Source organism: Scylla paramamosain, unplaced genomic scaffold, assembly GCF_035594125.1.
Source record: "Scylla paramamosain isolate STU-SP2022 unplaced genomic scaffold, ASM3559412v1 Contig29, whole genome shotgun sequence".
Classification (NCBI taxonomy): Eukaryota; Metazoa; Arthropoda; class Malacostraca; order Decapoda; family Portunidae; genus Scylla; species Scylla paramamosain.
The window spans coordinates 127,837-152,500 of NW_026973694.1; the positions used below are offsets into that span (position 1 = coordinate 127,837).

Genomic DNA, 24,664 nt, shown 5'->3' on the forward strand with positions numbered 1-24,664 from the left:
GCTTGGTGGAGAGAGAGAGAGAGAGAGAGAGAGAGAGAGAGAGAGAGAGAGAGAGAGAGAGAGAGAGAGAGAGAGAGAGAGAGAGACTGAGTACGCGGAAAATGTGACAGTAAATTTTCTTACAACTTTAAGAAAAAAAAAAAAAAAAATACACACCAGGGCAAATATAAGATAAATATTTTAATAAAGCATGGAGACAGGTTACAACAAATATGAATGTGATGAAATCCTTACATAAATAAATAAAGATGAGCATATGTGCTGGGACGAAGACAGAGAGAGAGAGAGAGAGAGAGAGAGAGAGAGAGAGAGAGAGAGAGAGAGAGAGAGAGAGAGAGAGAGAGAGAGAGAGAGAGAGAGAGAGAGAGAGAGAGAGAGAGAGAGAGAGAGATTGGGAAACACATACAGAAAAAGGTTGAAGAGAAAAGATTACACAATAATGTACAAAGGATCTACCAGTGAGAAAAACCGTATAAATGAAAGCCAAAAATAAAGTTGCAGAGGGAGGATGAGACATAGTAAGCCCCTGATGGAACATGAAAACTATAAAGGGAACTAAGATGGTGGCAAAGTGCTTGGAAAGATAATAGAAAAGAAGAGAGGAAAATGTTTAGAAAGATAATAAAAAAGGAGCAAAGATCCCATGAAAGAAGCAAGAACAATCTTTGAGTTCCTGATCGTTCAATGAGTGTGAGATCTAAGTATCCAAGTAGTAGATAGTAAGGAATTCGATGACTACTCTGTTTGGCACCTAATTTATCTTTTGCACTAGGTATTTTTTGTCACAATTCCTTAACCCTTTCACTACAATACGAAACAGTTAACAACATCAGAAGTAACGCGTGAAATCTTTGTAAGCATCTACAAAAAAGATGGGGATAAAAAAAAAACAGATTTTGTAATTTCTACCCAGTTTAAAGATTGGAGGTGGCTGTAGAACAAGTACAGATGTCTCAAAGTAATTACCAATAAAGGAAAAATGTACTAAATAGCAGTCAAAGGGTTGAACATTGCGAAGAGAGTGGTATGTTATGGTCGCCTACGTCTTCAGAGGTACGGCACCACAGAAGATGATGATGATCAAAATTTAAACAGGCCTCGCTGTTCTATGTGTGTGTGAGGCATGCAGGTGTGAGTGGCGGTCGTTCTAATAAGGAGGCACACATCATGATGACCATTAGGCATCAGGAATTAAGTAGAGTTTAGAACTGACGGGTCTTTTATACCAGCAATTTCTAAGTCGTAATTAGTTTCTCGCTTATTAATTCTAGTTAATTAATTTCTTAATGCTGTTAATACCAAGTAAATCATGATGAATGTGCGGCATCAGAAATTAAGTAGAGATTAGAACTGACAGGGACTTGATGCCAGCAATCCTCAAGTCTTAATTAGTTTCTCGCTTATTGATTCTAGAGAATTAATTTCTTAGTGTTGTTGCTACCAAGTAACATTACGTAATATGTTATGTTGTGCTTCGTGCCATTCATGTTCAGTTTTCTCCACAACATGATGTTTCTACAAGAAGGCTTTGTCTGGATATGTATGGAGGACGTTGCAAAGAGCACGAGATGAGGGCAGGACAGCTCCACAGCCCATCATGATCACGTGCCTCCAGTGTCTCCATGTCACCGCGTTTTTTTTTTTTTTTATGTAGGAAGGACACTGGCCAAGGGCAACAAAAATCCAATAAAAAAAATATGCCCACTGAAATGCCAGTCCCATAAAAGGGTCAAAGCAGTGGTCAAAAATTGATGAATATCAAGTGTCTTGAAACCTCCCTCTTGAAGGAATTCAAGTCATAGGAAGGTGGAAATACAGAAGCAGGCAGAGTTTACCAGAGTTTACCAGAGAAAGGAATGAATGATTGAGAATACTGGTTAACTCTTACGTTAGAGAGGTGGACAGAGAAAGAAGAAAGTCTTGTGCAGCGAGGCCGCGGAAGGAGGGGAGGCATGCAGTTAGCAAGATCAGAAGAGCAGTTAGCATGAAAATAGCGGTAGAAGACAGCTAGATATGCAACATTGCGGCGGTGAGAGAGAGGCTGAAGACAGTCAGTTAGAGGAGAGGAGTTGATGAGACGAAAAGCTTTGGATTCCACCCTGTCTAGAAGAGCAGTATGAGTGGAACTCCCCCCAGACATGTGAAGCATACTCCATACATGGACGGATAAGGCCCTTGTACAAAGTTAGCAGCTGGGGGGGTGAGAAAAACTGGCGAAGACGTCTCAGAACACCTAACTTCATAGAAGCTGTTTTAGCAAGAGATGAGATGTGAAGTTTCCAGTTCAGATTATAAGTAAGGGACAGACCGAGGATGTTCAGTGTAGAAGAAGGGGACAATTGAGTGTCATTGAAGAAGAGGGGATAGTTGTCTGGAAGGTTGTGTTGAGTTGATAGAAGGAGGAATTGAGTTTTTGAGGCATTGAACAATACCAAGTTTGCTCTGCCCTAATCAGAAATTTTAGAAAGATCAGAAGTCAAGCGTTCTGTGGCTTCCCTGCGTGAAATGTTTACCTCCTGAAGGGTTGGACGTCTATGAAAAGACGTGGAAAAGTGCAGGGTGGTATCATCAGCGTAGGAGTGGATAGGACAAGAAGTTTGATTTAGAAGATCATTAATGAATAATAAGAAGAGAGTGGGTGACAGGACAGAACCCTGAGGAACACCACTGTTAATAGATTTAGGAGAAGAACAGTGACCGTCTACCACAGCAGCAATAGAACGGTCAGAAAGGAAAGTTCAGATGAAGTTACGGAGAGAAGGATAGAAACCGTAGGAGGGTAGTTTGGAAATCAAAGCTTTGTGCCAGACTCTATCAAAAGCTTTTGATATGTCCAAAGCAACAGCAAAAGTTTCACCAAAACTTCTAAAAGAGGATGACCAAGACTCAGTAAAGAAAGCCGGAAGATCACCAGTAGAGCGGCCTTGACGGAACCCATACTGGCGATCAGATAGAAGATTGTGAAGTGATAGATGTTTAAGAATCTTCCTGTTGAGGATAGATTCAAAAACTTTAGATAGGTAGAAAATTAAAGCAATAGGACAGTAGTTTGAGGGATTAGAACGGTCACCCTTTTTAGGAACAGGTTGAATATAGGCAAACTTCCAGCAAGAAGGAAAGGTAGATGTTGACAGACAGAGCTGAAAGAGTTTGACTAGGCAAGGTGCAAGCACGGAGGCACAGTTTCGGAGAACAATAGGAGGGACCCCATCACGTCCATAAGCCTTCCGAGGGTTTAGGCCAGCGAGGGCATGGGAAACATCATTGCAAAGAATTTTAATACATGGCATGAAGTAGTCAGAGGGTGGAGGAGAGGGAGGAACAATCCCAGAATCGTCCAAGGTAGAGTTTTTAGCAAAGGTTTGAGCGAAGAGTTCAGCTTTAGAAATAGATGTGATAGCAGTGGTGCCATCTGGTTGAAATAGAGGAGGGAAAGAAGAAGAAGCAAAGTCATTGGGAATATTTTTGGCTAGATGCCAGAAATCACAAGGGGAGTTAGATCTTGAAAGGTTTTGACATTTTCTGCTAATGAAGGAGTTTTTGGCTCGTTGAAGAACAGACTTGGCATGGTTCTGGGCAGAAATATAAAGTGCATGAGATTCTGGTGATGGAAGGCTTAAGTACCTTTTGTGGGCCACCTGTCTATCATGTATAGCATGAGAACAAGCTGTGTTAAACCAAGTTTTAGAAGGTTTAGGACGAGAAAAAGAGTGAGGAATGTACGCCTCCATGCCAGACACTATCACCTCTGTTATGCGCTCAGCACACAAAGACGGGTCTCTGACACGGAAGCATTAGTCATTCCAAGGAAAATCAGCAAAATACCTCCTTAGGTCCCCCCAACTAGCAGAGGCAAAATGCCAGAGGCACCTTCGCTTAGGGGGATCCTGAGGAGGGATTGGAGTGATAGGACAAGATAAAGATATGAGATTGTGATCGGAGGAGCCCAACGGAGAAGAAAGGGTGACAGCATAAGCAGAAGGATTAGAGGTCAGGAAAAGGTCAAGAATGTTATGCTTCGATCTTACTTGTTACCTCTTCTTGTTGTTAAGGCCGCGATCTTACTTGTTATTTCTTGTTGTTGTTAGGGCTTCGATCTTGTTATCTCAGGACCGCGATCTTGTTGTCTCAGGGCAGCGATCTTACTTATTACCTTTTGTTGTTAGCACCGCGATCTTACTCATTACTTCTTGGTGTTGTTAGGTATGCGATCTTAATCCTTATCTCCTGTTGTCTTCTTATGCAAGGAGTGACGAGCATCATCAGTTCTACCGCCTTATGTTAGTAAGCTCTGCAAGGTTTTTTATGCAATTTGCTTCCTCTTTGTCACTTCAGATTTTCTCTGTGTCACCACGCCGTCATAAAAAAAAGAAAGGAAGAGAGAGAGAGAGAGAAAACAAAAAAGGGACGTTGAAATTTGGTATTCTCTATGCTCTCGTTACTGCATGGGATTTTGTATCCAATTTTGTTTACTGCTTATTTTCTGCCCTGTGGCATTTCTTCTATGCTATTAAAACTTGCTGTTCTTGCTGCTGCTACGGTTACTGCAGCTGCTGCTCCTGCTGCTGTTACTACTACTACTACTGCTGCTATTGCTACTACTACTAGTACTACTGCCTCTACAACCTCTACTTTTACTGTTCTTACCGTTATAAATGAAGATGACGAGGATGATTATAATTAAAAATGACGCTCGTATAATTTTGGTAGAGTACATTAGAAGTGGACTTGTCGCTTCATGGCGATCATTATCCTCCTCCTCCTCCTCCTCCACCTCATCATCATCATCTCATCATCTCCTCACATCATCATCATCATTTCATCATCTCCTCCTCCAGTAAATGTGAACGTTTGGATAAAGTCTGATGCGGTAATTGTTATCAGAAGGAATCCTTCTATTGGTAATCGAAATTCATGTATACAGAAGAGAAATTTAATAATCTACCAAAGAAAGGCCATCCTTATATAAATCTTACATACATCAACACATCTTGTCCAAAAGTACGCAGCCATCATCAGCAATAACTCTAAATGATATGAAGAACATATCAAGACAACTGTCAAGACAATATCTATGAAAAGAAAATCTGAATTAGCAGAGTCTGTCAGTTTTTGGTTAAAAATACATTTAGTGATACGAGATAAGTGTGAGCTCAGTTAAGATTCAGTAAGGGTGTAATATCCTCTCTGATTCTCACCGACATAGGACACGCCAAGAATTTATGCAAATATGCAAGTACCGGAGCATATTCATATTACTACTACTGAGGGTCTGAAAAAACCCGGGTAAAAAAAAAAAAAATAAAAAATAAAAAAACCAACCCACTGTTTTTATGGGGGTTTATTTATTTTTTTGTGGGGGCCTTTATTGTTTTTATTTAATTAATTTTCTGTTTATCCTTCATATTTATATGTAAATCAGTTTAAATAAGCAATTAAAAAGCGATCCAGAGTGAAACAAACGTTTGATTTTTTTTTTTCATGGAGGGGCACCAGCCAGGAGCAACAAAAATATAATAAAAAAAGTTCCACTGAGGTGCCGGTGATCAAAAATTACAGGATAAGTGTGTTGAAACCTCTCTCCAGAAAGAGTTCAAGTCATAGAAAGGAGGAAATACAGAAGCAGGAAGTGAGTTCCAAAGTTTACCAGAGAAAGGGATGAATGACTGAGAATACTGGTTAACTCTTGCATGTGAGAGGTGGACATAATAGGGGTGAGAGAAAGAAGAAAGTCTTGTGCAGCGAGAACGCGGGAAGAGGGGAGGCATGTAGTTAGCGAAATCAGAAGAGCAGTTAGCGTGCAAATAGCGGTACGTAGAAGATGGCTAGAGATGTAACACTGCGGCGATGAGAAAGAGGCTGAAGACAGTCAGAAGAGAGGAGTTGATGAGACGAAAAGCTTTTGATTCCACCCTGTCCCATACCTGAACAGATAATGCCCCTATACAGAGTTAGCAGGTGGGGAGGTGAGAAAAACTGGTGGAGACAACTCAGAACGCCTAACTTTATAGAAGCTGCTTCAACTAGAGATGAGATGTGGAATTTCCAGTTTAGATTATAAGTAAAGGGCAGACCGAGGATGTTCAGTGTACAAGAGAGAGACAGTTGGGTGTTATTGAAGAAGAAGGGATAGTTGTCTGGAATGATAGATAGTTGATAGATGGAGGAATTGAGTTTTGAGGCATTGAATAATACTAGATTTTTAGAGAGCTCAGAAGTCAGGCGTTCTGTGGCTTCCCTGCAAGAACTGTTTACTTCCTCAAGGGTTGGACGTCTACGAAAAGCCATGGAAAAGTGCAGGGTGGTATCATCAGCGTAGGAGTGGACAGAACAAGAAGTTTGGTTTAGAAGATCATTAAAGAATAATAGGAAGAGAGTGGGTGACAAGACAGAACCCTGAGGAACGCCACTATTAATAGATTTAGAAGAAACACAGTGATCGTCTACCACAGCAGAAATAGAACGGTTAAAAAGCAAACTTGAGATGAAGTTACAGAGAGAAGGATAGAAGCCACAGGGGAGCAGTTTAGAAATCAAAGCTTTGTGCTTTTGATATGCCTAAGCCAACAGGAAAAGTTTCGTCAAAATCCCTAAAAGAGGATGACCAAGACTCAGTAAGGAAAACCAGAAAAGCACCAGTAGAGCAGCCTTGATGGAACTCATACTAGCGATCAGATAGAAGGTTGTGAAGTGATAGATGTTTAAGAATCTTCCTGTTGAGGATAGATTCAAACCTTTAGTCAGGCAGGAAATTAAAGCAATAGGACTGTGGTTTGACGGATTAAAATAGTGATCCTTTTTAGGAACAGGATGGATTTAGGCAAACTTCCAGCAAGAAAGAAAGGTAGATGTTGACAGACAGAGTTGGAAGAGTTTGACTAGGAAAGGTAGATGTTGATAGACAGAGTTGGAAGAGTTTGACTAGGCAAGGTGCAAGCACAGAGGCATAGTTTCGAAGAACAATGGAAGGGATCCCATCAGGTTCGTAAGCTTTCTGAGGGTTAAGGTCAGCGAGGGCATGGAAAACATTATTGTGAAGAATTTTAATAGGTAGCGTGAAGTAGTCAGAGGGTGGAGGAGAGGAAGGAAGAAGCCCTGAATTATCAAAGGTGGGTTTTTTAGCAAAGGTTTGAGTGAAGAGTTCAGCTTTAGAAATAAATGAGATGGCAGTGGTGCCATCAGATTGAAATAAAGGAAGGAAAGATGAAGACACAAAATTATTGAAGATATTTTTGACTAAGTGCCAGAAGTTAAAAGGGGAGATAGACCTTGAAAGATTTCGACACTCTTTTAATGAAGATCAGACACTTGTTTAGTTCATGCTAATACAGGTTGATCCAGTTGGACAAAACCTGTGTTAACTTGTGCTTTACAGGAAATGAACGGTTCAGACTTGACTACTTTTACATTATTTATGTATATGTACATATATAAAACTTATTTATCATTATGATATAGAACTAAATTTTGATGTTAAATATAGGAAAAAAAAAAACGCATTTTTTTTCTTTTTATGGGGGTGGGTTTTTTAATGCCAACCTTAATAAACCTTAATTATCAATATGATATGGAACTAAATTTTGATATGTAATGCCAACCCTGTTGCTGCTGCTGCTGCTACTACTACTATATTATTATTATTATTATTATTTTTTTTTTTATTTTTATTATTATTACCATTATAATAATTATAATAATAATAATAATAATAATAATAATAATAATAATAATAATAATAATAATAATAATAATAGTAATAACAACAACAACAACAACAACAAAAACAACAACAACAACAACAAGAACAACAACAACAACAACAATGAGGAAGAAGGATTCGATACATTATGCTGACATTCGTTGAAAACTCCCCCCGTCCTCTACGTTTTCCCTTCACCGCTACCCACACAGTCATCAGTCAACACCAAACCTCTTCCACTGTTGCCACTGGTGACGCACCACCACTCTACCATCCCTTCCCCTGTAACACTCCCTCTCACCTCTGCGTCCCCAACACTTCCCTACCCAGCTTTTGAAAGGCAACACGGGTGGCCCGGAGAGTTAGAAAGTTTGTAAGACGATCTCAAATCTACCTTCTTAGCCTATTAACTTTACCAAATTAAGCTTCAGCACCTTTTAAAATAAAAAAAAATATAGACATTTTACACATCCTGTTTTATTTCTAGATAAGTCAGCGGCAGGTGAGGATACTATGCCTCTCACTTGTTGGGAATGTAAAAGTTCGTGATTTTTGCTGCAACACTTCCCGGTAGTCACTCTTTCTGCTGTCCCTGTCGCAACAAGTAAGTGTCTACAAAAGTGTGTTGAGACAGACGGGGGCACAAGGAATAACGGTCAATACTATCTACTTCCAGTCTTCGCCTCTCCCTCCTACCCCCTCTTCAATCATCACTGCCTCCAAAGCCTCTACACACAACATTTTACCACTTAATTCCTTTCTCGCACCCTTAATACTCGTACTCCCCATCATATCCCTGCTAGTTCCCCACCAAGCCTTTGTATTATCCCAACCTCATAATCTGCTATTCCAACGTCGGTTTGCGTATTAACTGTTCCTCTCATTGCTGTGTTTCATAAGCATAACCTGTTTGGCGACACAATGCTTCCAGCGTGACTATAATACCAAGAATTCCCTTCTCTCGAATGTTTTACGCTTTTCTCCCTCCCCTTTCTTCTGCTCCATCTTTTTAAGGTGTGTAAGCCACCGTCTGTCGCTTCCCGGGTAAGAGTGAGACGTGATGTACAATGTTCATGAAGGATGGCAAGCACTTAACATTACGGGATGTAGCGAGGTTGTTGTCGCACAGCTTTACTAAGGAAACGAAAATTAAAACTCCCCATCGTTTCCTAAGCTGTGACGTGTTGGCAAGTACTCTTTCGTACAGAAGGCATTCTCTCGGGACAGGAGTCTACTTTACTGTTTTATGGAGGTACGTGAATACAATTGCAAAGGTGCCAAGGGAAAAGCATATAAATAATGAAAATAATGTAAAAAAAAAAGGAGAGCTGAATCACTCGTACTGCTGCCTGCCAGAACATGCTTTGAAGGGAAAAAAGGAGAGGCGGCTTCATCAGCAAATTTTAAACCATTCTACCTTGTTATAATCAGGGAACAGGGTTCAAGAGATTAAAACTGTTGTCTTTTAGTCTTTAAATAATCACAGTCTTCACAGACTATGATTATTTAAAGAAAATATGTTCAGGTTTCCTGGGGTTTTCTTCGTAAAATATATTACATAGAGCAATAATTTTATGTTGTAGCTTTTCCTTGAATTAATTCCAATTTAGATTCACCTTTTACGAGACGAGATGACCAGAATTAAGCGGCATATTCTAAATGAGATCTAGCAAGTTGATTTGTGGAATCACTTCTGGAGTTCTGTTCTCCCAAGGTAAGTGTAGTGAAACCCCATCACATATTAGCTTTTCTGACCTCCAGGTCAACAATATGAACTAATCCTGAGGTCACTAGTGATGGCATGAAAATTCTTTTTTGTTCTATAATTCATTAATCAATTAATCTACAATGTATAACTATATTCAGTACTATTATTATAATATGCATATCACTTTACATTTATTGGTTTATATTTCAGTAACCACTTATTGCTCTTTGATGATGGATCTGATCAGCAGCACACCGTCCACATAAAGAGCACGGCGTACTGCACATGTTTGGTCTCTTTTCAACATACGAGTACATGGAATGGTGTTACCTATTCTGGTCAGATCTTTCAAAGCATGAAACTGTGACAGGAAAGGAAACACCTCAATGATGAAGGGACAATGACAGGGGTTCACTTTATATATATATATATATATATATATATATATATATATATATATATATATATATATATATATATATATATATATATATATATATATATATATATATACATATATATATATATTTAAAAAAAAAATCTATGTAACAGCTATGATGTGGTTCTTCAAGGGAGCAGGATACGCAAAACAGGAAAATTGGAAAAGGCTTGCAAGAAACACCAATCCCATAAAGTAATGGGTTACAGCTGAAGACAAAGAGAAGAGGTGAGTTCAGATATAGTTTTTCGATGTTGTACTTTACTTCTTACCTCCATGAGAGGCGATAAGTATTACAACAATAGTAACGGGAATAGAGAAGCGTTTCTTCTGAGATGCGACAAAAATATTCTCTCTCTCTCTCTCTCTCTCTCTCTCTCTCTCTCTCTCTCTCTCTCTCTCTCTCTCTCTCTCTCTCTCTCTCTCTCTCTCTTCGTCCTAGCACACAGTCTAGACAGGGGCTGTCATCCAAACACAAAGCTTAAACTTTCGCCGTAAATCAAAGTACGTGGGCGTGGGCGAGCGCCTGGGTTCCTCCTGGGGGATGCATACACCGGACTGCATCGACAGCGGGAAACAAGCACGGATGCAAGACTCACCATAACTTAACAACATCACGAAAAAAAAATAACGGGAAAAATGGGCGATTAACTAGTTTGCACTGTACAGATCTTGATGAAAAATAAGTTAACAGGTGAAGAGAAGAAGCGCCAGGACGAGAGAAGTTTTCTCCTTCCAGCGTCGCTTCGACACTGCTGAGATCAACAAAAAGAAATCCAACTAATTCTTAGAGAGAGAGAGAGAGAGAGAGAGAGAGAGAGAGAGAGAGAGAGAGAGAGAGAGAGAGAGAGAGAGAGAGAGAGAGAGAGAGAGAGAGAGAGAGAGAGAGAGAGAGACCCTGCCTATAAACACACACACACACACACACACACACACACACACACACACACACACACACACACACATACACACACACACACACACACACACAGCCAGGTAAAGAAAAAAGCTTTAGTTGACACATTCACACGCCGCGGAATGCAATTATCAAGTCAATTAAACAAACGTGACAGGAGGATTGTCTCAGTAATATTTGCTTTGCGTGTTAAGATTTGCTCCTTGCCCTACATTCCATTGAAAATTACCACTACTGCTGCTGCTGCTGCTGCTGCTACTACTACTACTACTACTACTACTACTACTACTACTACTACTACTACTAATAGTGGCAACGGTGGCGTGTTTCTCTTTGCATTTGATGGTAATGACAACAATAAAAGAAACAGGAAAAAAAAAAAAAAACTGCATCGTATTGTTCCTACTTCACCTTTTTTTTCTTGTGCGTCAGCGAGGCTTATGCATCATCCTCTCCCTCCCTTAGAACCCCCTCCTGCATTATGATATCCATCCTGCCTTTCCGCACCAGAAACTTCTTGACGATCTTTACATCACCCTCGGCTGATGTATAGTGGTGTGGATACCGCACCACTATGACTGACCGGTCATTACTGCTGCACAACCCAGAGCGAGGCAAGTTCAGGTATCAACAACTAAGGTCTGTCTGTATTCATAATCACTTCGTTTTCTCACATAACTTATCCTTTAATTTTGGATGGTTCTTTAACTTCTTTTGGACCTCTCTTTGAGGACTGGCAATCTAAGTAGATCTATTTTTCGCACTTTTTGTTGCCCTTGACCAGTGCCCCTTTAACATATATATATATATATATATATATATATATATATATATATATATATATATATATATATATATATATATATATATATATATATATATATATATATATATACATATATATATATATATATATATATATATATATATATATATATATATATATATATATATATATATATATATATATATATATATATATATATATATATATAGTTTTCCAAGACCACAAAGATACTCAGTTGGTTTCTCATCGGTATTTTCACATTAGTTATACAAAATCTTCGTTAAAATGCATAATCTATAATCATGAAAACAAGTTAGCACACTTCGAAACAGCAATGACGTCCGAAAGAGTCTGCTAATAGTAATTATTGACATAAATCGCTTAGATGTGTGAGAATATGGTTCGGATGTTCAAGTTTTTACTTCATGGACACAGAGAGAGAGAGAGAGAGAGAGAGAGAGAGAGAGAGAGAGAGAGAGAGAGAGAGAGAGAGAGAGAGAGAGAGAGAGAGAGAGGAAAAGGAAATATAGGGAAAAAAAATGGAGGCACAACACAGGACGAGAGATGCAAAACTGTATATCATTTCAAAAGACGTCCTGGTCACGAGTCCTAATTGGTCCACTGCTGTCCTGCCTCCCTCTGGACCCTGAGACAGTGCAGCGGGTGACGCAATCATCAACACATTGGAAAACTCGGAAATCCATATTTAATTAGCGAGCGTCCAGGTATTTCCATAATTACACGTACGTACAAAGACTGAATAATTAGCACGCTGCAATACTCATCGATCCCGCCGCCAGAGATTTATTAAAGGAATATGCACCGCCATTATAACTGATCAGAGCCTCAATAACCCAAATACGAAAACTGCTGTCCGTGGGTGGTGTACAGACCATTTTGTTTGAGCTCTCATTGTGGTGGTGGTGGTTGTGGTAGTAGTAGTAGTAGTAGTAGTAGTAGTAGTAGTAGTAGTAGTAGTAGTAGTAGTAGTAGTAGTAGTAGTAGTAGTAGTGGTAGTAGCAGCAGCAGCAGCAGCAGCTTATAAAACAGCCATCTCTCATTACCCAGTGCTCGGTCAGCGGCACGCCTTCCCTCCTCGGTGACTAGTGCCAGGAGACAAGGCGAGGAAATCTAACTTTTTCTTTTTTATCACGAGTGGAGACCAGCGCTTCCTAGGTACACTATTTTTACTTCTCTCTGTGTAATTATTCTCTCTCTCTCTCTCTCTCTCTCTCTCTCTCTCTCTCTCTCTCTCTCCTCTCTCTCTCTCTCTCTCTCTCTCTCTGCTTCACTTATTCTTTTTATATCCCTTAATTTCTTAGTAGAAGGCAATTTTCTAGTTCTAAGATGGTTTGAAAAAGTTATCTCAATTTTTTTTGTCAATGTTCTCAGAATATACTCTTTATTATGTAAATGATAAAAAAGCTAGACAGTTTTATATTACAAGAGACTATCATGCTTTTTTCACCCCCTTCTCTCTCTCTCTCTCTCTCTCTCTCTCTCTCTCTCTCTCTCCTCTCTCTCTCTCTCTCTCTCTCTCTCTCTCTCTCTCTCTCTCTCTCTCTCTCTCTCTCTCTCTCTCTCTCTCTCTCTCTCTCTCATTAAACAGTAGTCGCCCATCCATTCTCTCATCCCGTCTTCATCTCCCCGTGGCCATCACTCTATCCCTTCACTCTCCCTTCCACCACAAAACTGCTGCCTCCCTTTCGCCGCGCTGTGGTCAGACTCACATCGTCACGATGGTAAAAGTGACGGTAAAAGTGTTTCGTACAGCTTTATAAACCTCGAAACTGTGGTGCATGTGATTCCCGCCCCCCCTTCTCTCTCTCTCTCTCTCTCTCTCTCTCTCGACGAATGGATATAAACGAAACTAACAGCGATAGATTCTAAGAGGAAAGAATCAAAACTTTATAAATCTCACGGGGGCCGTATTTCGCGATAGAAGGACAAATGTGGATATAAAGGAAGAAAGGAGTCATAAAATTTAGCGAGTTACTGTCAGAAAGTTACATTAGTTGGAATAGAACGTTGGAGTGCCGGTGGTTGAAATCAGATCGTCCCTCGAGAAAAAAAAAAAAAAAACATGAGAAATACAGACAGTTACGTAAATACCCAAGGTTGACGTGATGCTGGCAGTCAGTGTGAAGAAGATTCTAATCATTGTAATCTTTTCTGATTGCGTTTTATTGAGACTAAATATTTTTCCTGATGCACAAAAGGAACACACCACACCAAGAAAGAAGAAAGGAAGGAAGGTTAAAGGGAGCAAGTTTCGCGTAATAGAAAAAGCGTGTCTTAGATGACTGTTCTGTTTCCAAAGTTAAGAGCTTCATGTGTGGTGTTGATGTCTGAACGACGCAGACCTCCCGGAAACACACACACACACACACACACACACACACACACACACACACACACACACACACACACACACACACAAAAAAAAAGAAAAAAAAAAGATACGGGAGAGAGAGAGAGAGAGAGAGAGAGAGAGAGAGAGAGAGAGAGAGAGAGAGAGAGAGAGAGAGAGAGAGAGAGAGAGAGAGAGAGAGAGAGAGAGAGAGAGAGAGAGAGAGTGTGTTAGCCCCTGCAAAACTGTCATAAGTTATACTGTCTAATCAAAAGCAAGAGACATAGGATAGTGAAGGCAAAGGCTCCTCATCACCCACTAGAACTTTGAGTCGTGGCTGGCTCAGCCATTTGGGGATCTACAGAGTTTTTGCCCTCGTGTGTTAACCCTCATGTGTTTTATTTGTTATAAACCTAGCCGTCTAATCTAATGTAAGAGAAATTGGAGAACAAAGGCAACTGTCCTCTACCCTCCGCTCCCTTGAGATGTGGCTGGCAGGAAAGAGAGAGGAACTTTAATGTGTATGTGCCCTATATTATTATTTCTTTAAAATGAAATGTTCAGTGATTTATTATTCGCATGAATTCCCATGTGAAATATACAGGTCCGAGTCGATGCTCATTTGTTAGAAGGGCTTGTAGGCTGCAAGCGTCACCCACATTCCCGACGCAGCCACACACACACACACACACACACACACACACACACACACGGACAGGCGGGTGACCGAAGGTAAATATATCATTATTATAGTAGAAAATGAATGTCATAGCACCAAGTTGATTGTATATGTTACCTATAAGTATTATAGGTAACATATGTGAGTACTTTTATAGCAATGTGCATGATATTATGTGAGGAACCGAGACCGAGGAATTGTTCGCATTTTTTACAAGTATCTCTGCATCATCAATAAAAATCGAAGAGGTCGTCTTTCCTCGACCCTCCAATCACAGGCTAGATCTGTGCAACAGATCACCTGCTGCTGGAGACGACTTATCGGTGCCTACAATGATCATTTCGAGATATTTCGTGTTTCCGTGGACTCTGATACTGCTGACGAAAGAGAAGGAAGAGGGTAGTGAGAACTGGGAACACTGGAGAGATGCTGCACGTAAATAGTGCGAGTGGGAAGAAATAAGGTTGTGGAGTTGGTACAGGCGGACGGAATATTTATATGGAAAAAAAGTGTAGAAGCAAACACGAATGGTAACAATCTCGCGTAGAGGGAAAAAAGTCATTCACTCTGCGCCCTTGAGATGTGGCTGGCAGGAATGGGAGAAACACTGCCACGACTATTTGGAGGTTTCTCGTGCATCCTTTGACTCAGACACTGCTGACACTGCTCAAATCAAATAAATCACAGTTACTAAGACACCAATGAAAAAAAAGCTACCCTATCAAAGGCACGTACACATTCCTTCTCCTGTAACATGTTATTCGCAAATCACTTTCTCTAGTAATAATGTAAAGTAAGGAATTAGGTGGAGGAGTGAGAACATCCATCTTCTGTAGACTCGCTAAGCTTGTCTCCGCTCATTACTTATTTATGATGGGGAGACCAGGTCATTAATGTAACAGCTCTTTAATTCCCTGTGATTAATATATCGGACCTTTTAGTACCAAAGCCTGGAGTATATTAGAGCACAGGGACTATGTTATAATGTGCAACTTAGGGGAGGGAAAAAGCAGGAGGAGGAGGAGGAGGAGGAGGAGGAGGAGGAGTAGGACGACGACGACGACACAAACGAAAAAAAAATGTAAAAAACACGAAAAGGGGAATGAAAAAAGAATGAAAAAAAAGAAAAGAGAAAAAAACAAGAAAAAGAAAGAGTAACCACCCAACGCCCTAAAAACAAAGCCAACCAACCAACCAAACAACCAACCCAGCTCCTAATCACACCACAATACACCAAATACAATCCCACTACACCACACTCCCAACATGCCCCTCCTCCCTTCCCTGCACACCAGCCTTCCTTCCCTTCCTCTCAACGCGTCCTCACTCCCTCGCCCTGCGCCCCAGCACGTACAGGGGTGAGACTGGGGATGTAGGTGGCAATGATTACCCGAGACTAGGAATGTTGCAAGTCAATTATCGGCGAATGGATCATGAATAACAGTGGTGAGAGAGGCTACTGACGGGCGTTAGTGGTGAGAGAGAGAGAGAGAGAGAGAGAGAGAGAGAGAGAGAGAGAGAGAGAGAGAGAGAGAGAGAGAGAGAGAGAGAGAGAGAGAGAGAGAGAGAGAGAGAGAGAGAGAGAGAGAGAGAGAACTGATGGACAAAACAGAAGAGGAAAAGAAAAAAAATAAGGTAAAGAAATGGAGGCACAAAGGAACAAGGCTATGATGAAAGAATGCATTGATTGACTGACTGCCTGAGAGACTGGCTGATTTTAATCCAACGCGGGCAACAACTAAAAGGCCATTACTGTCTATGGAACGAGAGACAGGAGGGAGAGGAAGGCAGGAAAGACTGAAACAAAGATGGGGAGGATAGAATAACGTAGGAGAGAGCAGTGATGACTGAGGAAGGGAAGAAAAGGGAATAAAAAGAAAGTGTGGGAGATGTTATGGAAAGAGAAAGGTGATGATAGAGAAAACGAGATGGGAGGAGCAATTTATGGCAAGGGGGAAGTGGAGGAGAGAAAGGAGAGGAAACGAGAAAGGAAGAATAGGGCAGTGGCAATTGAGAACACTGGAGAGGTGCTGCACAAAAGGGCGAGAACGGCAAGGAATGAGGTTATGCTGGTGGTGGTACTGGCTGACGGAACCTTCATGTGGAAAACAAAACTGTGTAGAAGCAAACACGAAAGCCACCAATCTCACGTAGAAGAAAAAAAAAAAAAAAACCAGTTAGTAAAGTGAGTCAACACAATAAAGACAGAGATGGCGGGGGAAAAATACTGGCACACACAAAGCCACAGAAATGAGTTAATCCCAAAAGAAGCTCGGTTCGCCTGTCCTGCCACCCGCCACCACTACTATCACCACCACCACCACCATCACCACGACCTACAACAACAAAAACAGCAACAACAACAGCTCGTATATCTCGTGCGTGGATGGACCGAAGAAAAATTGTTACATTAACAACAAGAGCAACAAATCATAGTGGACGTGCATACTATTGGTTGTGTATGCGTGTGTGTGTGGGGTGCATGTCACTAGTTGACTGACTAGTTGGCTTCTGTCCCTCCTCCCTGACTGTCTGCCTGTCTGTCTTCTTGGTGCTCTTCTTTTTCCTTCATGTTTACCGTTTTTTTCTCCTTTCGCAGCACTCTTCCGTCACGCCCAGCCTTCATAACCTCCAATGGTACTTCACCTTCTTTTCCTTCATCCTTTCTCGCTCATCCTCTTGAGCCAAATTTTCTCCCCCTCCTGCTATAATTCTCCAGCTTCCTTAACTCCTACATGTATTTAGTCTTTCTTTTTATTCATTCCTATTAATTTTCCATCGCTCATTTTTTTCCTTCCCTTTTTCTAATTTTTTCTTTCTTAATCTCATCACCATTGTTGAAGGGAAGGTTACAGCCGTATACTCCTTGATTATCTCATATTTCCAACACGTCTCAGTCTCCTATCAACCCTTCTTTCCTCCAACACTGTGTACCACGTAACATTCCCTCACCAAAAGACTCTTTACTGATGTATCACTTCCTACTAGTAATTTTCACCACTCCAGCATTAACACTACAATAATTATGCGATTACGCTGTTACCTAGTACATCACTTTTCTGTGCTAAGAACATTATCGCTGACAGACATTTCGCAATTGTCTCCACTCGCATGTGTTTGCTGTCAATGAATTCCAGTTTCTTTCAGAGAGTTCCGTGATCCATGGTTAAAAAGACCTTCACATGACTCCAAGCTTCTAGTGTGAGATAAATACCATCTTTCTGCTGTGTGTGTGTGTGTGTGTGTGTGTGTGTGTGTGTGTGTGTGTGTGTGTGTGTGTGTGTGTGTGTGTGTGTGTGTGTGTGTGTGTGTGTGTGTGTGTGTGTGAGTGAGAGAAACCTGAGATCAAGGTTTTCACTTCACTACATCTGCGGCGAAGAAGTTCATGGAATCGTTATGCCTTCCTGCCCTTTTTTTTACCTCCTTCGTACAGTTCCGGAGCTTCCACTAATACGGACAGTCCTCAAAGGAAGCAGAGGTTTTTATCAATATCGAGACTTCTTGCAGTCCGTAAGGGCAAAGCAGGAAACTTTTCTCACATGTTTGGGGGGAATGAATGGAATCATTTGTGGAATATGTACATAGTGTAAGGCAACTTGTTCCCTAGAATAGTTAGAAAAATAAACTAAACTTATCAACTTCTGCAAAACAAAGCCACCCAAACGACGGCACACCATCAACTCCAGCAATGAATGGCGAAAATTTTGTTTTAATAGTCTACGTGCAAACGAAAACATAACTCACGTCCTTTGTTTAGAAAAGTCAAGAGCTTTTCCAAAATATAATTTAAACATAATATGAAAAATAAGTAACGTAAGTTAAAAAGAAAAAGAAGTGAGGGTCATAATTTTCAGGTCGCCCCGCCAGACTGTCTTCATCAGTCTATCTTTCACCTTTTCAATCCTCTCTTCTTTGAGAGTCTCACGCGACGTATCCTCTACACCCTCTCATTTTCCCATCACTAAATACGAGTATACCCACACACTGTCTTTCCCTTCACAAGTCTCTCTCTCTCTCTCTCTCTCTCTCTCTCTCTCTCTCTCTCTCTCTCTCTCTCTCTCTCTCTCTCTCTCTCTCTCTCTCTCTCTCTCTCTCTCTCACGCTATCTCGCCCCTTGTCATCCCGCCCCTCCCTGTACAGCTGGTGACATGTGTACCTATCTCGCAATTTCCAGTCGTCAACAAGTATCGGAGACAGGAGACGCGTAGTGGGATCCCGTCACACAGAAATGATGTGGCGGGGAGCTGTGATAGCGGCACAGGCGGCTCGGGGATGTGGGCGGCGGCCAGAAGAAAGGGAAGAGGGAAAATAAGAGAATATGGGACTTGCCGACAATAGCTTCCCCCTAACTCATCAAATTTCCCCCCTCTGTCTCTTCCTCCTTCTCTTAGTCCTCCTCCTTCTCCTCTCACTGACACCTAAAGCTTCTTATTTCTATTCTTATTGGATATTGAAAGGAAGAGAATGAAAGGAAGGGAAAAAGATCATAGCATGACTACCATGACGGGATAAAAATTCACTGATGAATAACTTCCCAGTGAGGAAAATGAGGGCGTGGGAGTTAAGCGGAAAGACGTGGAACTTTCTAGCAATACAAGGCCATGTTCTGAAACACTCACGCGCCGCACCTCCACTACATTCAAAACGATTTAGTTGAAGTTACATGAGTTACATGATTCTAGTGACAGGTTAACAATATTTCTACATTATCAACAAGAGAAGCACTCTTGAGAACCCAGCTGATCATCTCCGCGGCCTTTAAAAATAGTGGTGAGAGACCAAAACGTTCCTGAATAAGAGCCTTTGGGACGAGGAAAACATGACAAAGCCTGGAGGGAGAAAAGTGATAAGGTAGAGCAATAACACTTGCTCTCCTTCGTGCGGTGCGAGGCGGAGGGGAGGGAACACTGCCGCCGCCACCACCTTGTGATAAAACTGTGACGACGCCCCGAGAGACGCGAGAATTACGATCCCCGGCCACTGGCGGCACTCCCTTCTAATAATGAGAGAGAGAGAGAGAGAGAGAGAGAGAGAGAGAGAGAGAGAGAGAGAGAGTTTGTGAGTGGAGGCATGGGGAATGAGTGAAGATAATGGTGGTGGTTGTGGTGGTGGTGGTGGCAGCGGCGCGGACTGCTACTCCAGGCTTCACCGTGGCAAGCTACGAGTACAAGTGTCTGGGAAGCTGGCCTGGATGACGCAGCCGCAGCCGCCGCAGGGCTGTGCAGTGGGAATCAACCTTCCCAGGGACGTTCAAGGCATCTCTGCTGTTCTCCTTGACACCTCCCTTCCTTTCTCCTCCTCACCTATCCTCGGCCTTCCTTCTATGAGAAGTTAATAGGCAATCAGAATTGAGTTACCTTTCGTTTTGTGAGTGTTGATGTGAAATAATGAATCTCTCTCTCTCTCTCTCTCTCTCTCTCTCTCTCTCTCTCTCTCTCTCTCTCTCTCTCTCTCTCTTTCCCACAGCACGGCAATGCGGCAAGGTTTCCCAGCACTGAATATAATTTCTTTCTAACACATGCAACAGCTAAGCCCCGCCATTGTGCCGGCCACTCCTGCAAGCCGCCACAGTCACCGGGACGCGGCGGCACGACCACGCGACACACGCCCTGTATGCACGTTTAAAAAGTTCGCTTGATGAACGGGATGTTTCTCTCTCTCTCTCTCTCTCTCTCTCTCTCTCTCTCTCTCTCTCTCTCTCTCTCTCTCTCTGTGTGTGTGTGTGTGTGTGTGTGTGTGTGTGTGTGTGTGTGTGTGTGTGTGTGTTTATCACATAAATCAGGTTATTTTAGAACGCCAGCAATAGGAATAGAAAAGGTCAACACTTGCCACTGCATTTGGTGTCTTTGCTGTTCTCCACACGCGCCAATAGTATCACTTAAAATTTGTTCGCTCACTCATTGTTATGAATAATAAATAGATACACGAGGTTTTCCTTCAGTCATATATTCCTACGTACTGTTGGATGGATGCGCCCTATATGGAACTGTCATTTATATATGAAAAATCGGTACTGAAACAGAATATGGGGGTGATGCTTTTTACTTCTCAATTTTTTTTTTTTAGGGTTCTTCGTACGACTATTGTGGAATTTAGTTTCAAAAGTTAAGAAAACCTCCATATCCTGATGCAAGAGATGAAAAATAGTGAATAAACCAAATACCCTCAGGAGGAAAAGCTGCCCAGCATTGTTTTTTTTTTTTTTGTATTACGGAGAAACAAAGCGAGGTGAGTTGGAGGCGGCGGTGCACCAGAAGCACCATGGCGACTTGCTTCATTCATGGTAGATTTAAATGAATTACTCCGAAGAGAAGTGAATATCATAAACATAATCAGTACACAGGCACATCTCTTAAAGATATACGGACTAAAAAATACACGAAATACATAACAACCCTTACAAGAGACGGTTTAAGCTTTCAAACTTCTATTCATCAGAGACGCAGAGTAAGAAGGGATTTGCTAGACTAGAGTAAATAAGTGGTATAAGGAGAGAGGGTGATGTAGACAAGATTCTTATGTTTAATAATCAGAAAAGGACTATAAATAATAGGTTCTAAGTAAGTACAGGAGTGAATGTTTTATAAAGGAACTGCCAAGCGTGAGCCTATACACATCTGGCAGTTTCCCTTGTGGTCTTATGGTTTTAAACAAAATCTCTCCCTCTCTTCCGCGTGAGAGAGAGAGAGAGAGAGAGAGAGAGAGAGAGAGAGAGAGAGAGAGAGAGAGAGAGAGAGAGAGAGAGAGAGAGAGAGAGAATGACAGACAGACAGAGACAAACAGACGCACACCGGCACAACATAAGACGGCAGAGACTCACAGACAAGAAGGGACAAAGTGAGGATGCACCTTCAGATCCCCTTACCTGGAAGCGCCCCTGAATGACGTCCAGTTGGTGCTTGGTGACTTTGATCTGCCTCTTGGTCATGTCCGTGGGCTGCTTGGCGTTGAACGGGTAGGTGACACAGCGCAGAATAAACACATACAACTGCAGGCGTTTCTTCCTCTCTTCCTCTTCGCGCTCCTGTTTCTCCTGCAACGAAAGGAGGGGAAAAAAAAATTAGCAGATTGATGAGAGAGAGAGAGAGAGAGAGAGAGAGAGAGAGAGAGAGAGAGAGAGAGAGAGAGAGAGAGAGAGAGAGAGAGAGAGAGAGAGAGAGAGAGAGAGAGAGAGAGAGAGAGAGAGAGAGTAAACATGTCATATTCGAGTAAAAAAAAGATGAACATTTCTCAAGAGTAGGAGGAAAAGGAGAAGGAGGAGGAGGAGGAGGAGGAGGAGGAGGAGGAGGAGGAGGAGGAGGAGGAGGAGGAGGAGGAGGAGGAGGAGGAGGAGAAATAAGAAGACATTAAAATAAATAAGAAACATCTCTCCTGTCACATGTTCCTACTTAATAAAACTCGTAGGATCAATAAACACACGGAGTATAGAAAAGAAAAGAAAGGAAAGAAAACACTCCTACACACACACACACACACACACACACACACACTATAAATATTGATATCCTCTCACTCAGGCACGCAAACAAGACGAGTTAGTTTAGCAAGCCGTCATGTGATCCGAACTCGTGAATTCAGAAATAATTTAGGAGCGTCGCGTTGTGGAGCCTATGACCTTCACTCCCTCACTCTCCCTCGCTCTCCCGTCCATTCACTTCGCTGCCAGTCAGTCAAGTTCCCACTCGTAAAGTTTGCTGATTTGATTTGATGTCAGTCAGTCGGTCGGTAAGTAGGTCTGTTAGTTGGCTGGTTTGATAGTCAGTCAGTTGGGTACTACTGGTATGAATTAATCAATGTCATAGTTATTCATTTAGTTTCCTTTCCAATGTTCACTGTTAGTTTGTCAGCTAGTTAGGTTAGGTTAGCTTAGGTTGTTTAAAATTTATTTGGTTAGTTAGTTTGTCGGCCGGTTACTCAGTTGTTGGGCTTGTTAGTTCCGCAGCTTCATTCAATCAGCACCTTAGCAGGCCAGTTGAACAGATTAGTTATCCAGTTAATCACTTCGTCAGCTAATAAGTAATTTATCAAGTCAAGCAAGCATCTAATCAAACAACAATTCCGCTACTACGATAGTCAGTCAGTCAGTCAGTCAGACAATTAGTCAGTCATCCATATTCAGTTCGTCAGTCAGTCAGTCAGTCGGATGAAAGTCTAAGTGAGTGAGCGAGGGAGAGAAATTGGCTGAGTGAGTGGTAGCGCGAGAGGCATATAAGTGAATGCATAAGTGACTAAATGAGTGAGGCAGCGGATTGTAAGTAAGGACGTGTATGAGAGAGCACAGGCCGCCAGCCAACACGAGGCTGCAAAACCTTCACCTCCTCACTCAAGACTCAGCGGTAAGACACCCAGGGCAGGATTGATGAGCACTACAGCGGCATTACGAGCGACACGAGGCAGCTGGGAAACAACAGCTGGCTAGAGGAAGGCGCACTACATACTAGTTAGCATATAATACATATACAACAGGTTGCGGTAATTATTCTGCTGCCGAGTGAAGTAACGTAAATAACTATACGGTAGTAAAATATTACCATATGATATTTAAGAGGCTTCTGGATCTAACGGGAGGAAATAGATATTGTGTGAGGTTTAAATATTATTCTAGAAACGTAACTGACTAGAATAGAGTGAAATAACGGGTGAAACACTAGCTACTAGTGAGGAAGCGAAACGTGACAGGTGAAGGACCCAGAGATCAAGGCGAGATATATAAAAGTAAACACTAAATAAATGCACAAACACCATGACGTCCCTACATAATGCCAACGTAAATAAGTTAACAAACAAAACAATAAAATACAATGTCCCCCTTCAGAAAACAAACACGCTAAACTAAAAATAAATAAATGAATAAACAATAAACTCTTTCCATAAAATAAATACTAAAAATACTAAACTGGAGCAACATCATAACAAACACGAAAGTCAAACGTAAACATGGATGACGAGAAAACACGATAAAAAAAAAAAAAAACAGAAGCTACAACGTAAAAAAAAATATATAGCTTTCCGCCCGATATCAGTACCACACATGAGGGAGGAGGGCTGCGGTAACACGCCACGCACCGCTGCACACCTCAGATGAACGCCCCTCCATTCCTCCGCTCCCAGCACTCGTCACTCCTTCCCTTGTAGTCTCCTCCAGTCCACGCAAGAGTATAATTTCGGAGGACACTGCAGACTGTCAAAAACTAGATTATTTAACTGCTTTTAATTCGCTTGTTCATTTTTTTTTCCTTTGAAGAGCTGCAATATTAATGAGCCTTTTCTTTCTTTCTTTTCACTCCCTTTAGTGCCTTTGACCTGATTTTTTTAACGCTTAATCAAAGGGGGAAAAAATAAAGCAAGTGATTGAAAATTTTAGATCTTCAAGTGGTTTTTGTTCTATTTCCGCCCCGTTGAATTATTCAGGGTTATCCAAATTTAATAAAAGTCATACTCTCATTAGTGGTCAAAGGACTAGGACTATGCGATCTTAACTTGCCTTTGGGTCATATTCTTAATTTCTTTGAGCTTTTATTACGACTAGTATTTTCAAAGTCCGCCGAGGTGATCAGTCGAGTTCTCACGATGTTTTCCCCACACTAATGATGCACAGTCCTTCTTAAACTATCACTACCATCACGAAAACATACTTGAAAACCCTCAAATAACTTCCACTAGAGCCTGCTTGATAAAGACGAGGTAAAACACCGAATCATTGTCATTTCTACTACCTACGACATCTCTGACACCTACAACTTTTAAAGCCACTCTTATCTAGGCACTCAACACACCGTCTGCTTTTCCTCCCACTGCCAACATTAACCTCCGCAGACGACCTAGAGACCTCGGCAAATAGCAAGCATTCCCCATAAACAAACCCACACAATTACTTAGGAATGACCTTACTCCGCCAAACTTAAAGGAATGACAGTGTTCGCGGCTCCTTTAGGCTTAAGTAACATCAGGCTTCCCACAGCATCGTCTGCAGAGAGAGAGAGAGAGAGAGAGAGAGAGAGAGAGAGAGAGAGAGAGAGAGAGAGAGAGAGAGAGAGAGAGAGAGAGAGAGAGAGAGAGAGAGAGAAAACGTTTCTTTGTCTATAT

General features: G+C 41.5%; 1 protein-coding gene across 3 annotated transcripts in view; it reads right to left on the reverse strand.

Annotated features, from left to right (window-relative positions):
* Positions 1–24,664, reverse strand: part of LOC135097705 (calcium-dependent secretion activator-like) — a 228,904-nt gene that overhangs the window by 125,287 nt on the left and 78,953 nt on the right. For all 3 annotated transcript variants that reach the window (XM_063999690.1, XM_063999692.1, XM_063999691.1), the window contains exon 3: positions 21,444–21,611. In XM_063999690.1, coding sequence (XP_063855760.1) covers positions 21,444–21,506 — 63 coding nt within the window. In that variant the 5' untranslated portion in view covers positions 21,507–21,611. The remainder of the gene's footprint in view (positions 1–21,443; positions 21,612–24,664) is intronic.